General features: G+C 40.3%; 1 protein-coding gene across 9 annotated transcripts in view; it reads left to right on the top strand.

Annotated features, from left to right (window-relative positions):
• The window catches only part of ARID1B (AT-rich interaction domain 1B), a 327,301-nt gene that overhangs the window by 300,066 nt on the left and 12,420 nt on the right, over window positions 1-14,815 (top strand). For all 9 annotated transcript variants that reach the window (XM_048299613.1, XM_048299618.1, XM_048299620.1 and 6 more), the window contains 5 exons: window positions 24-233; window positions 3,608-3,812; window positions 11,312-11,450; window positions 12,495-12,667; window positions 14,282-14,432. In XM_048299613.1, coding sequence (XP_048155570.1) covers window positions 24-233; window positions 3,608-3,812; window positions 11,312-11,450; window positions 12,495-12,667; window positions 14,282-14,432 — 878 coding nt within the window. The remainder of the gene's footprint in view (window positions 1-23; window positions 234-3,607; window positions 3,813-11,311; window positions 11,451-12,494; window positions 12,668-14,281; window positions 14,433-14,815) is intronic.

Consider the following 14,815-nt stretch of genomic DNA (forward strand, 5'->3'; position numbering starts at 1 on the left):
TTTCTTTTCTTCTTGCAATTTAGAAATCAAGTTCCTCTACCACAACTGGAGAGAAGATCACTAAAGTCTATGAGCTAGGAAATGAGCCGGAGCGCAAGATGTGGGTAGATCGGTACCTGACGTTCATGGAGGAGAGGGGCACGCCTGTGGCCAGTCTGCCAGCTGTGGGCAAGAAGCCCTTGGACCTGTTCAGGCTCTATGTCTGTGTCAAAGAGATTGGAGGTTTGGCACAGGTGAGAACTGGTTAAAAGTGAACCTTCAAAAAGCCAATGCCGTTTTTTTCTAGAGTATTTCCTGCTGGTTGCATCATTAGGTTTTCAGCACTGGCAATATTGTTGAAGAAAATTTATTTCATGCTTTGATATCTGTCTGGAGTTCATTTTGGGCTTTATAATGGCCCTAAAACTTTGGAGTTTGAATCAAGATTGACCATTGCTGTAGACAGATGAAATTGTTGCCTTTTCAGGGAAATCTAGTAATGCTGCTGAGAGAAGAAAAGAGGAAAAGGCCACTGGATCAAAGTTACGAGTAGGAAGCAGATGATAGAGCTAAAAGGAAAAGGAAATTTTTAAGTCCATCTTTCCCATATAGAGATATAGCCTGTAGGACAATTCACTTCATCTCTCCAGAGAAACTGCAGACATGTTCTTAAAACACAGTCCTTCATCCCAAACCTTTAATTCTGAGTGTCTCTATATGGTACATTTGTTTCTTATACACAGACTGTGCTTTGCCCTGTGTTTGGAAAATGCTTACAGGATATTTTGGGTTGCCTTGCAAACATAATGATTACAAGGAAAAGGTGAATTACCTAAATGAGTTGAAGAAAAATGAGAGCAGGAAGAGCTGAGAATAAAAAAGTCTCAGATGGGAGACAGAAGCTTTCGTTTGTGTTCTCACCAGCTAACTGGAAGTTTTGCAAAGGGATGTTTGAAAAATACTCATGTGTTCTATAAGGCTGTTCACCACAGATCAAAATGAAATGTTTCATTGTTTAACATCTAAAGGGAAAGCAGGAGAAAACGGTCAGTACTTGCTTAGATTTGGCATTCAAAGTTGCCTGTCTTTGCCTGATAACAAAGCATCCCTTGCATCTGGGGGATCACTGGCTAGATGCTAGAAACTATTGGGAAGTGCCAGGATCCATCAGTTCTATGTTTTTGAAGACATTTGTTCAATGCCTTGCAAAATGAGGTCTTAAACACAGCTAACATGTAGAGAAATATGCATGTGTAATATTATATAAAACATATAATATGAAAACAGGTACAATCTACACTCATTACAAAATCTGAACTCAAAAAAATGGCAAACAAATTAGATTCTCAAAAAGAGAACATATTTTCATAATCTATGTGGTTAGTTCAAGAAAGGAATGTCCAACATCAATTAGTACCCCTTTCAAAGCTATTTTTAATAGCACCTCACAACATAGGATTTGACTACTGAATTAGATCATTGGCCTTTCAAATCCAGGGATTTTAGCTATTCTTTTTATTAAAGGAAGGCAGAGAAACCTACTACAGTCATCTGTTGCTAAATGCTGTATATGGGTAAGAGATGTTATCCTGACATTTTTAGTGATCGGCTCATGCTCCTCAGCATCATATGGATTTGATTACTTTTAGCTCAGAAACTTCATTACAGGTAAATCGTATCATGCAGCTGCTCTGCCTCATACAGCATGATTGTGCCCACAGTGTGACTCTTAGCATCCAAAATTGAACAAGATGGGGGGCAGATGGGATATTCTAGAGAGTCATTCATGTTTGCTTATTATGGAAATTTATTTTGTTTTGGGACATTGTGTTGATTTTCAGTGACAGACTTTATGTTTTGCCAAAGAATAGATGCTGTTCACTTAGACTGATTTTTGAAAGAGCTTGAGTTATAAATGTGTGTGCTTCAGTACCGGTGAAAATTTACACTTAAAATGAAGGCTTCTGGTTTTGCTGGTGTGTCCACATGAATGTTCACTATGTTTATCTGTTTAGAGCAACTCAGAGGTGCAGAGCTTTGCTTGCTGAGTTTTATTTAAATATGTCTGTGTGATGCCCTCCTAAAAAGCTGTTGCTCCAACTGCTGCACTCCACATCTTGTGACTCTGCCCAGAGAGTGCCAGGGAGTGGAGCTGTGCAGCGCTGGTGCACATTCTCTGTCTGAAGAGTTGCAGCTGATGGGGTCCCAACATGAACAGACCAGCTGCTGGCAGTCTTCTTTTAAATGCCAATATCCTGGGCATTTAGGCATGAACGTTCCAGTTTGCATTATGCAATGTGTTTGTTACGCACCACTTAGCTGTAAGCCAGTAGGCTCAAAGAGCTGTGTAACTGGATTTCAAGCCTCAACAAGGGCAGTTTATGAAAATCTGGTCTCCTTTAACTCCTGGGTTCTTGCAGGATGCACCAGAGAAATAAAAACACTTTGCACAGCCATGCCAACCTGCTTGCTGTTAATGCCATCCCCAAAGATCTTTGCTGACTGGCAGCAGTTACAGTGTTATTAAACACAGAGAGAAACTTAAGAAAATGTTTTCTTTTCTGGCACACAGACTAAGGAATAGTATGGCTAACAATCTTTCTAGCTACACAAGTTGGAGTCATTAAAATATCAGGCCTTAGGGCAAGGAGCAGACATTATAGAATCAGAATTGCTACCCACAAAAGCTGATATTCTCAGATGTTTAAAGCCCATTTATTTTGGTGCTGACCCTGCTCCTTGGATCATACCTAGAAATGGCATAACTGGTTGAATGAACTTAAAGGCATCAGGTGTTACAGCAAAAGCAGTGGCTGCTACAAGTGGTACAGCCGAATGAGTCAGTGGCATCATCCAGGATGACAAATGAACTTCGCTATTATTACAGATCACCTGTGTTTGAGGAAGTCATGAGCAGAGTCTTTCAATATTCTCAGCCTTACACTGCAAACAAGACTGGCAGTGGAGTGGTGCAGTCAGTATTGTAATACAGAGTATTGCTGGACTAGCCGTGAGTGTTTGAAGTCTGCCTTAATTAATTAAGGGGCCTGGCTTCACTCTGCCTCTCATCTAGCCAGAGAATCATTGATCTGCCCCTGCAAGATGCACTAAAGTGAAAGGAATTGAACCAGGAATTACAAGCTGAACTGTTTGACAGCTGGTGGCTATTTGGGAGAAAAATTTATTTTTCATATCAACGTTCAAACAAATTGCAGAATAACACTGTTATTGCTTTCTAAATTATATTTTAGAAGCTGCTTTTTAATTAGAATGGGGTGGGTGTGGGTGGGTGTCAGGGAGGGAGAGAGTGAGCAGGAATTTACTTGGAGATGGATTGCTAAGTGAAGAGCATAGGCCCTGGAAGGGTGTAAGGCATTTAAAGGATGCACCATGCAGAAGACTCCACAAGCAAAGCTTTTTATGTAGCTATCAGCAGGTTCCTTAATGGCTTTATAACTGTAAATGCTGTCTGTGCATTACTGCGTGTGGGAGTAATGAGCATTAGTTAAAAGAGGAAAATAAAAAAAGTAAACCAAGACATTAAGTGGGATTTTTTTTCCTTTTTTGTTTCCTGACTTAAACAAAACACTTTGCTGCAAACCAATGATTCTGCCGTTTACTTTGCTAGGTTAATAAAAACAAGAAATGGCGTGAGCTGGCAACCACCTTGAACGTTGGCACTTCGAGCAGCGCAGCCAGCTCCCTGAAAAAACAATACATTCAGTACCTGTTTGCCTTCGAGTGCAAGATTGAGCGAGGGGAGGAGCCCCCGCCAGAAGTCTTCAGCACTGGAGATACCAAGAAACAACCTAAGATTCAGCCGCCATCTCCTGGTAAGTCAAATAAACTGCAGCCTCTTACACAACCATTTTCTGAGTGCAAGGGATGCTAGGTCGTTGCACCTTATATATTTAGAAGCATGTCTCGACAATGCTGGACAAAAAACAAGGATAAATCTGTTGTTGACATCTTGTTCTCAAACTTGGAGCCAGCTCCTCAGTCAAATCAGTGTTAAGTCTGCAGGGCCACCCGCAGTCGTGTATCTGGTTTGTCCAACATACAAAGACGTCTGTGCCAGCGTACCCTTAACATTCAGTGACATGGGCGTAAGGAAAAGAACGGAGTTCTGCACGGATGTGCTTCTGCTGTAAGACAGGAGCATGCATTTGTCTAAAGGTCAGGCTCTGGTACCTGCACTTTCCTTGCCGTGACTGAAGCTGATTTTCAGCCCAACTGTTGATCAGCAAGGCTTCAGTTGGAGCAGGATGGCAGATGCTGGACTGATCAGCGCGTCTCAGATGGTTGCTCTGATGCAGCTCGTGTTGAATGTGTGGCAGATGGAGAGATGAGAGTAGAGTGTATCCCCACTGCCAGACATCCTAGTTCGGAGGCACGCGCTCTGTTCTTTTGTTGCTAATCCTGTGTGTCAGAGAAGTCATTAGGATCACTGTTTTTATCTTCTCATCTGAAAAATTGGAACTGAGATTGCTTTATTCTGGCTGTTCTTTTTTGCATTTACAGGGTGATGTTTGAAACCACTGTTTTCTTTCTAAATTCATGCTGCTTAAGTCTCTCAAGATTTGATACAGTTGATACTCAAGACAGGACTATTCTTAAGTAGAAACATTTTAAGTACATAGGAAGAGTCATAGTATTAGTCTAGATGTTGACTTCTGGACTACCCATGGTAGAGTAAAAAGGTCCTTTAATTATTTTGGATTATTCCTTTTGTTATTAGTTTTTCTGACCAACAAAATAATTTGACAAAATTTGTGAATTAGTGCCACAATTACTATGAGGCAGACCACTGTCACTTACTGCCAAGAGAATATAGTTTCTGGAATGTTTACAGTAGTTTCCTGCATTAGAACACAAGTTTAGGAAAATACTAATTAACTTGATTCCTTAATTAAGTTAATATTAATTAACTTAATACTAATTAAATTAATTTATTCATTTCTTAGTGCAGTTCACTGGCTGAAAATGGGAAGTGGAGAGTCAGATAGCCAGCAAGCCCTGCAGACAGTTTGCAATCACATGACTTCAGTACCCTATTGTGGATACTAGAAAATTGCAAAGACCTTTATAATCATATAATAAAGTTCTGGCCTTTCCAAGATTATCTCTTACAATAGTGCTTTGTCAGTACAGAAGAAGATAACAGTGATAAGGCTTAAATCTTCCTCAGCCTGATTTATTCAGTGTAAGGATTTGAGGGAGTGTTTAGTTAAAATCTTCCTAAGTACATCCCTATGTAATAACTTAAATATTTCCTCCACCTTGTTAAAACCTAGGGTTATCAGATACCCCAGTGGTGATTGTTTAATGAAGAGGAGATTAGGTTACCTTGCAATAAGTTTAGGAGATAGAGAAAAACACTTGGTGCTAGAAGTAAAGCCCATAGTCCAAATGTTTATCTGTCTGAAATAAGCACAGAGTGTCCTGAATGTGCACAGTTGCAAAAAATACATGTTGGAGGTGCCCGTCACCTCCTGAGAAGACTGGTAAGGGAAGCTGAAATGGTTAGACTTGTTAAGGACAGTGAAGAATAAATTAATCTGTCTCTAAAAATGAAAGAGTATTATGCTTTGTTCTCTCCTCCTTTACCTTCTTTCTCCAACACTGCTCTCAACAGTTGAATTGGGGATGATCACCATATATCAGCTGAATTTTGAGATGAAGAATTGTTATTTAAATATGTAAACATGAAACAAAGGAATGGAATTGTCCGATGTACCACTTTACAGGGTTCTTTTGCATCGTGATGCTACAAATGAAAATGGCAAAGTCCAAGTTTAAATTTATCATAACATTCAAGCAAGCTGTCTTTGAGGAGAACTGAAACCATTTTTGTAAAATAAAAACACAGCAGGACATAGAGACTAGAAAAGGGGGAAGCAAGCAAGGATCTCAAGGTTTGTTTTGTTGGAGAGAAAAGAGCTCGTGTCACTGAATGGGACTGCACTTCTGTACGGAGAAAGGCTTTCCCAGTGTGTATCAGCTTTAGTACATGAAATCCTGCTGAGGTATAGATGCCTCAGAGAGTACAGGCTTGTTCTCTTTAATAGTCAGATTTTTTTCTTGTTCCTTTTCCTTTAGTATATACCAACATTAACATTTTAGCTGCACAAAAGAAGCAGAGTTGTAGACATACTTTAGATAATCTGTCACTGTTTGGCTTTCAGAGGGAACAGGAGCCCAATACAACAAGAAACAGTAGCCTCCAAAGGTCCTTGCTTTAACCATTAGCCTCTCTTGTGCAGTTAGCTCAGTGTAGGCAGAGCCACTCAGAAGCCAAATCCATTTGCAGGGAACTAGTTACAGTATTAGAGCTGAAGTTAATCTGATAGAAAAGGAGAGGGACTTGTCTCAGAGGGGAGGGTGTTGTATTTTGTCCAGTGCTAACAAGCTGATGCTACAAAACAAGTCTTGAGATCTTAAAAGTCAACTGATCTTCATAAAACTTCTGAAATTAAATATTTCAATTGTTCATAAGAATACATGAGGACTGGCAGCCTTTATGGTACAGAGGAGGATTCGGTTCCAATGTTGTCATAGTTCCCAGGTAGGTGGTTATGCAAGGTGGGAGCAGGCTGAAGTGCAGCTTAGAGCAAATCCGTTCTTGCAGATGTCTCAGATCCAAGGGGTGGTTATGTGACTGCCTCACAGATGACCTTTAGAATGCAGGCATAGAGGGAGGGCTGGGAAACACAATACGACAGCCATGGCGAGGAGATTCATATGGAAGAGCACGGTCAAGGAAAGGATGCGATGTGTAAGTCAAATTTATGGGACTGCAAGATGGTGGTCTGGGAGCATGTGTTTGTCCATTTGCTTGTAGCACTATATTTGGGATTTTTCCGCCACTTCTGGTTTTTACAACATCATTAATAAGGTAAATGGTATGTAAAGGAGTGCATAATTTAGTGTGATGTACAGTGCAATTCATGATAGTGTCATCAATTATAAGAAGTTGAAAAAAGGAATGAGAGTAGAGCAGCAAAGTGACAGACTGGTTGGCCTTGATCAGCAGAGATTTGCACAGTAGCCAAGGTCTTAGGGTTAGGATTAGGTGCTCATTTTAATAGTTCTCACTTCATATCACTGTCAGAGCCTCTTCTGCTGTTTCATAATGCTTCTGGGGAGGGCTGGGGGCCTGAGTGTTTTAATGTACCTGGCACTGCTCTGAGGCTGTGCAAGTTGATGATGTGTTTGTGGTAGGCTTAGGCCTTTGTATCAGCTTAAATCTGCCTGGGTCAGGTAATGCCATCAGTAGCAAATGTCTAGTGACAGACTAACTATTGGGGGACCCCTGTTGGCCTTCTGTCCTGATCACTGGGTTTGTGCCAAGGTCCATGTCAACTGCTGATGACTTTAACTGTGTAAAAACTCCCTTAGAGTGAGCGGCATCATACCTCTTCCTTCTAGTGCTCCAGTGCTTTCCAGAGTGGGTGCAGAGGGAAAATGCTTTTCCTGTCATGTGTTTGATAGTTTTGACCAAAATGCTCACAAATAATGTGGGAAGTTCTAAGCTGAGAAGAATTCTGGGCACCATTACAGTAAGCACTAATGGATGCTGGAGAAAAAATTCCAAGAGAGCATCAGCATGAAGGAGTTATTTTCCATTGCTGTCCTCTGGCACTCTGAATTCTTAGTTGCATTGTGCAGTTATGTGTGCACAACTCTCAAAATAACAGGCTCAGAGTTTATCCTCTGTTGAATGAACAGGATGGCCAAAGTGGTCCAGCTGAGGATTCTTGTGAGTAACAGCAGCTGGCCCTGATGTCAACAGAGATTTCATTAAAGCAAACCTGGAAAAATCATATGCTTGTGCTGGAAAGAGAGAGCGAGAATGTGCCAGGAGTGTGTTGCCTGTGTTTCCTTGGCAGCAGAGAAAGGAGACTTGGGGAGGGGGATGGCGGGGGGGACACAACACAGCACCGCAGGACACAGCCATTCAGTGAGTGCATCTGTAACCAAACCCATCCGTCTCTCTGCTGGCGGGTGGCTCACTGAAGTGCTATTATTAGCAGGCAGGTGATGTCATGGAGCGTGTCATGAGGCCAGCCAGGGAATCCCCACTGAAGATGGATGGGCCAGGGCTTGGGAGGGGTGGCTGGGGGGACAGGCGGAGGTGCCCCGTGCCTGCATCCACGCCTGCCCGGGGGGCCCTGCAGCAGCCAGCGGCCCCCAGTCCAGCCTAACTGGGGCGCTGGGTTCGTGCTGTGTAAATTATCTTCCCAGCGTGGTGGCTGGCTGTTCACTCTGAAGTATGAGAATGTACTTAACCTTCAGTAACCTTTCCATTGTTTACTTTAGAGTATACATTTGTAGCTTCTGGCAAAAGGTAGGGATATCCTAGAGAGCATGTCAGGCCTCACATTAATGGAGTTTCAAGAGGTTGCATTCTTCTTTCCTTTTCTTTCTTTTTTTTTTTCCCCAAAGGGAAAAAAATTGCTGGCAAGAGAAAGGTTTTATATCTTTTTTTAGCTGCATGTTTCTTCTCTGGTAAATAAAGGGTCTTTCCTGAAAGCCATGCCAGCTTTGCAAGGCAAAAGCCATGCCAGTACTATAGTTCCATGCTGCAGAAAATAATGCATGCTATCATGTGTTACAAACACATGCTTCCACAGCAAACTGTGGAAGACCTCACCTTCTCACTGACAAAGATGTCAGTTGTATTTAAGTTCTGATGTATTTTCTATTGTGAAAAGCATATTCTTACAAATCTGTTACAATGCTTGAAAGACAAATGTTGCTTAGATGTGGATGGGAGGTGAGGAATTCAGTAGCTATGAACCCACAGGTTTTTTTCCTGGACATCCCCAAGATAGCTGCAGAATCATGTAAGCAGAGATCACTTTTCCTAAAAGAACATTGTTGTTTGTCTTCCTTCTTAGAACTTGCTTTAATACTGAAGCTTATGAAGCACTCTAAAAGATACTGTTTCTATTTCAGGATGTCCACAATCAAACATCTAACATAATAAAATCCCTGCAAAATAGATGTAAAAATTTCAGAGTGCAGCCCAGCAAATGTAAAATTTAAGGTGAAATAGGAAATACAAGCTCTTCTTGGTAGATGGTGTCCTAATCCAGAGATTGAAACACTTGTGGTTTCTATTCTGTAGAAGTGTCCCTAACCCAATGGAGGTCAAGGGCAAAGTGTATTAAAAAAGCAGTACCAGAAACTTTGCACTTCTCATGACAGCATTTGCCTTCCATTTTTTCCGTTGTTTATAACCAGTCATTTAGAAAGAGGCTTGAGGAAAAATAACCAACTTTATAACTGCCAGCCAGAAGATAGAAATTGGACTTGTAGCTTCTCATTGGGTGTCTTCTTTTTTCTTTTAAACATTTCTTTATATAATATGATATAAAACACATTGTTATCAATAATTCTGCACTCCTGCAGCCCATAAATACTGAAAAATCTTTTACTTTTTTCCTTTAGATTTGCTTGAGATATGAATTAAGCTCTTGCTCAGGTAGGATAGGGAAAAGCTTAATTGCTGCTTAATAGCCCACCATAAGAGAAATATGCAGGGTTAGGCAATATCCGAACTTACAGTAAGTATATGGGTACACTAAGATGTTTACTTACATGTTTCTAATATAGCAAGATGATATGTGACAATCTGTGGCATAACTCAGAAATGCTTTCAAGCTTTTTAGAAGAATCTAGAATTGTGTTTAAAGCTCAAGGGCAGAAGAATGATCTTGACCTGCTCAGGGGTCATATATACAAAGAGCTCATTTTATGTGAATATGATGATTTTTTGTTTTATTATAGCACTAAAGCCTTCAGTTAACTGTAGCATTAGTTGTTGCAAATGTTCTTGTTACTGTACTAATGCAGTCAGAGAGCTTTTCCTAAACTTTTTTTTGCACTTCATTACTATGTAAGCATAATTCAAAAATGCCTCAGAAAGCTGAGGACAATAACAATGTGGTCCACACAATGTGGATTTTACATATGCACTTGCTACTGAGACTGATTTCCAGATAGGGGAGCATGTGTTACAGATATAAATGAAACACATATAAAAAAGGTGTTCTTCAGTTAAAAACAAGCTCTGCCTGTCAGGATGATGAGTGTTCTAGGATTCTGAGTCAATTATAAACTACTCTCTTTCATACGCAGAAGAAAAACCCATACTGCTTGTTCCAACTTTCCCTCTAACAGTAATTTATAAAGTTTTGTTAATTGGTTGTTGAATGTAGATAGGCAGGTGAAATAAAATACTTACATGACAGTTCATAAAAAAGAAGGACCTCTCAAGCCAAATCCATGTCCTACTCAGTGTGTTGGATTTGTGAATTTTTTCTGTTGGTATTTTTTTTCCCAGTTGCATCTAAAGACTTGAATCCTACAAGTTCTTCGTCCACAGAATTTCTGCTGCAAGACCTGTCAGATCCAAGGCTTAGATGTTGTTACTAATCCTCACTTACCACCTTCTAAATTATAAAACTACTATGTCAGAGTTTTGGGCTCAAGGCATGTTTCTGTTCAGTAGTCATATGAAAATATAGCTTTGGTGTCTACTCTAGAAGACTGGTCTGGATGTATTTTACCATTAGCTTATCTGATGTATTCATTTAATGCCCTTATTGCTGCTCAGAACACAACAGTAAAATGCTCTTCTACGTTTGTCATAGCAAGAATATCAAGCTATTTACCTCCATTAAGGAGGACACTAGTGTAGATACTCTATTGCTTTCTGAGATCTCAACAAATAAGTTTTTGCAGATTAAACTGATGCTTTGCAGATTTGACCTGGTCTTGGCTTTACCATGACTGACCCTAACTAACATTTTGTTAAGATGTCCATTTCTATTTTTACAATTCTTTTAGGAGTGTTAGCTGTAGCCTCCTGTTCAAATTCTACTTTCAGTTGTTTTTTTCTTCTTGATCCCAGATTGCCTTGTATATTTCTTAAATACCATCTTATTTATTTCTTATAAACATATGTGTTTTGATAGTGATTATAAGGAGCTATGCCAAAGAACAACCTTCGTTTACTCTGTTGTAAACTACAGACAATTAACTTTGTATCTCTGACCTCTGATTTAAATGATCCTTCATCTGGATGATTGCTATTCATGTTGCTTCAGGCAGCAGATTAAATTCATGGTTCTAGGAAAGATGATGGCTATTACTACACAGCATATCCTGATCTCAGAGGATTTTGGGGAAGTTATAAAGTACTGAGATGGATTAAGGTATACCGAGGCTTCTGGAGGAAAGAACCATTTCCTTTCCTTGATGATTATTATTTCCACAGGAATTTGGCTGCTACCTTTCAATAATTACTTTTTTTTAAATTTCTCAGCTAATTCTGGTTCCTTGCAAGGCCCACAGACTCCACAGTCCACTGGTAGTAATTCCATGACAGAAGTGCCAGGCGATCTGAAGCCCCCAACACCAGCATCCACACCTCATGGACAGATGACACCTATGCAGGGTGGCAGGTATGAAAAAGGCTTTGCTTCATTTTTCATTGGGCTCTAGTTCTGCAGCAGTTTAATCCAGTCTTTCCTAGCTGCACAGGCACTCATGTAATTCTGTGGTGAACCAGTCAGAGGCTGAAAAGTGGCAGAAAATTATTTATTTTTGGAGGAGAGAGAGGGTAAGGGAGGAAGGAGTAGGAGGTCCATTAGCTTTGTAAGCACCAGAGAAGGATCAGACAAGCACCAGTGCAAAGAGGTGCATGCGAATATGTCAGTAGTGGGGAGGAAGGTGGAACCCAACAGCACCAACTTAAAACCACAACCTTCCTTTCCTCGCTTATCCTGTACACCTCTGGTCAACAGATCCAGTCATGCTCAGGAAGGAGAGACATGGTTTTAAGGTGTTACTTAAATTCAAATTATGAAAAGCGTATACAATAACAGTGGTTGAGATAGCAGAGGATTCAACTGAGATCCCTCTCAGTTCTGTGCTCTTTGAGTCACACAGACTGGCTTAATCTGAAGTGAAGCCTTCTCACCATTTGTTAAGGAGCCTTAGTCCACTGGAGTCCAGCAAAACAGTTCTTTATGACTTCAGCAGGAACACAACTGAGTTCTGAACTGGGTACAGAGTCACTCCAAACTTAATTTACTTAGGTCCTTTTTTAATCCATCTGTAATGCTGCAGAAAGGATAGCAAGAACCTTTTTTAATCATCTTCAATTCAGATTGAGTTTTCTTTCACTAGGTAAAAAAGAACAAAACAGCTTAGTGAAATTTCAGGAAGGTTTAGACTTCTATATGAATAGCAGGAATGCACAAACAATAGAATTAGATGAAAAATCCTGATCTCGAAGGTAAGTAGACAAAGAAGCTTGGGGAAAAAGTGGTAGATTCTTTTTAATGATTGTCCATTGTGAAAGTCATTTTTGCATCTTCCTTGGATATATCCTGCACTGATCACTGCCTCAGCACAGTGAGCTAGTTGTATTGTAGTCTAGGCTGTTTTCACAGTTCTTACGAATACATGATGATGATAATGTTTCTTTTTTCTTAATCTGCTAGAAACAGCGCGGTCAGTGTGCATGATCCCTTTTCTGATGTAAGTGATTCAGCATTCCCAAAGCGAAACTCCATGACGCCAAATGCACCATACCAGCAGGGAATAAACATGCCAGATATGATGGGAAGGATGCCATATGAGCCGAATAAAGATCCTTTCGGTGGAATGAGAAAAGGTATTTTCTGTGTGGGAGCTTATGTGTTCTTCCCTGTGTCTTAGGTAAACAAGATGTTGTAGTCAGAATGAGCTTTTTCACTTTAATGATTCTGCCATTGGTGTCCTTGTAGCAAAAAGAGAGGTGCAGTGCAGTTGTGTCTCTGGTCTGTTCATATTTTCCCTGCTCAGAGTCACACCCTTTATTTTGGAATTAACAGAATCCTAAAAATGCTTGTAGGAATGCATTTCGGGAAATGGCATTAATCATAGGGTTAGATTTTATATTTCTTGAGGTTGGTTAGCCTCTCTGCAAATCAAGTGCTGGACTTCACTGTTAGAATGTGAAGTGGTGAAGCAACATGCCTGGGTGTAGTAGGACTGATCTGGGAATTCACCGTGTGAAACTGAGCAAGTCTCCTAATGCTCTCTGTCTCAGTTTACATATTTTTCAGAATACTAAAGCTAATTTTTTTTTTACTTGGGCAGCCCCTGACAAAAGGCAATAAACACACTCAAAGTTTGCTTATTTTTAGAAAGCAAAATTTAAAATTAATGTCAAAACTGACTCTGGTCCTTTTGGGTACTTAACCTACAGCTGGTTTTGTGGATATTGTAAAATGAGCTTAAAATGAATCAATCTTGCATGTCTTGTATATAGGAAAGTGGGAGGAAAGAACATAAGCAGGGCTTACAATGGCTGTAAAGAGAAGAGCAGGTGGAGGAGATGAAGTGTAAACTGAAAGAGAGCAAAAGGGAGATATGGCAAGAAGAGGTTCAGAAACTGAGGAAAGAGAGAGATGTGATGAAGTGGGGAGATGCTTTAAAAGAGATAGTTAGTCAGATGTGATTTTTTTTTTAAGGCCTTTCTTTTAAATCCTTTTGCCTGGACTGTGGACACTAACATATAACACAGATGAAGGAAGGGAAAACTCTCTCTCCTTTAGATTCACTTTAGGTTTTATATCCATGTGAGATAAAGTGGGTGTATTGTACTTTGTCATACATTTCACTTCATCCTGTCAAAACAGAAATATCTCTGTTCAGTATCTACTGTGAGGGACTAAAGGCTGGAGTCTCTTCTATTTGCTTGGTGATTTATATCTGATAATAGTGCCTATTGTTGGACCCATAGAATATGCCCATCCTGCTTGAGAAGCTACATTAGGATATAGTATCCTGTCCATAACAACATTATTGTATATCTGTGTATGAGGGTTTTATGGGGGGAAATAAAAGTTTGATTATGACAGCTTTGTAGGTCAAACTAGCAGATTTGCTTTCATCTGTTTTGTAAGGCTTATGTTTGCATTCATATTTAGCATTGTTTGGGGTGAAAAGAACAAGAGTAAGTTCAGGTGTGAAGACCAGAGGGAAGCAGCTGCCTGGTACCTGATATCTCAGTTCCATAGGAGGAGATTTCTTTCCTCACTTGCAGCTCCTTAATATTATACCCATCATCTTGGTAGTGGTGGTGCTTCATGTGTTCCCGTCAGACCCCAGAGAGTTTGTCAGACACCAGCTAATTCTCCTTGGCAGTGTTAGGGATCTGAACATTCTCCTAAAATACTTCATTGAATAGAAAGAGATCCTGAAACACCCAGAATAATAAATTTAATTTCCCTGACTGTTGCAGTGCCTGGAAGCAATGAGCCTTTCATGACCCCTGGACAAATGCCTAACAGTGGAATACAAGATATGTATAACCAGAGTCCATCTGGAGCAATGTCCAACATGAGCATGAGCCAGCGACAGCAGTTCTCTTATGGAAGTGGCTATGACAGGAGGTGAGTCAATCTTTAGGAAAAAGCAAAGCCCATTAGTGAAAATGATCCTCTCTCTTCCTTCTCATTTTCTCATTGCACTTTGCAGAGAACATAGCAGCCTACATTTCCTACAACATCTTAACTAAATCACTGGGAGTCAAACCACTGGTGATTTTTTTGAAATTAATAAGGAGGAATTGTCACACCTTAGAAGTCACTCAGGCTTCAGCAGATCATCTCATGGGTGTCTTTGACAGCTGCCTTCAGCTGGCAGCTGGACTGGGCTGTGATGGCATAAAGTAGCACTTGAGTTGGTCTCCTGGCCATGTTTTCACCTAAACAGTTGCTGGTTGGGTTTTTATGAAAAACAAAATGCACAGTCTAAATGTGTCTGATCTGTGGTC

Source organism: Corvus hawaiiensis, chromosome 3, assembly GCF_020740725.1.
Source record: "Corvus hawaiiensis isolate bCorHaw1 chromosome 3, bCorHaw1.pri.cur, whole genome shotgun sequence".
Lineage (NCBI taxonomy): Eukaryota > Metazoa > Chordata > Aves > Passeriformes > Corvidae > Corvus > Corvus hawaiiensis.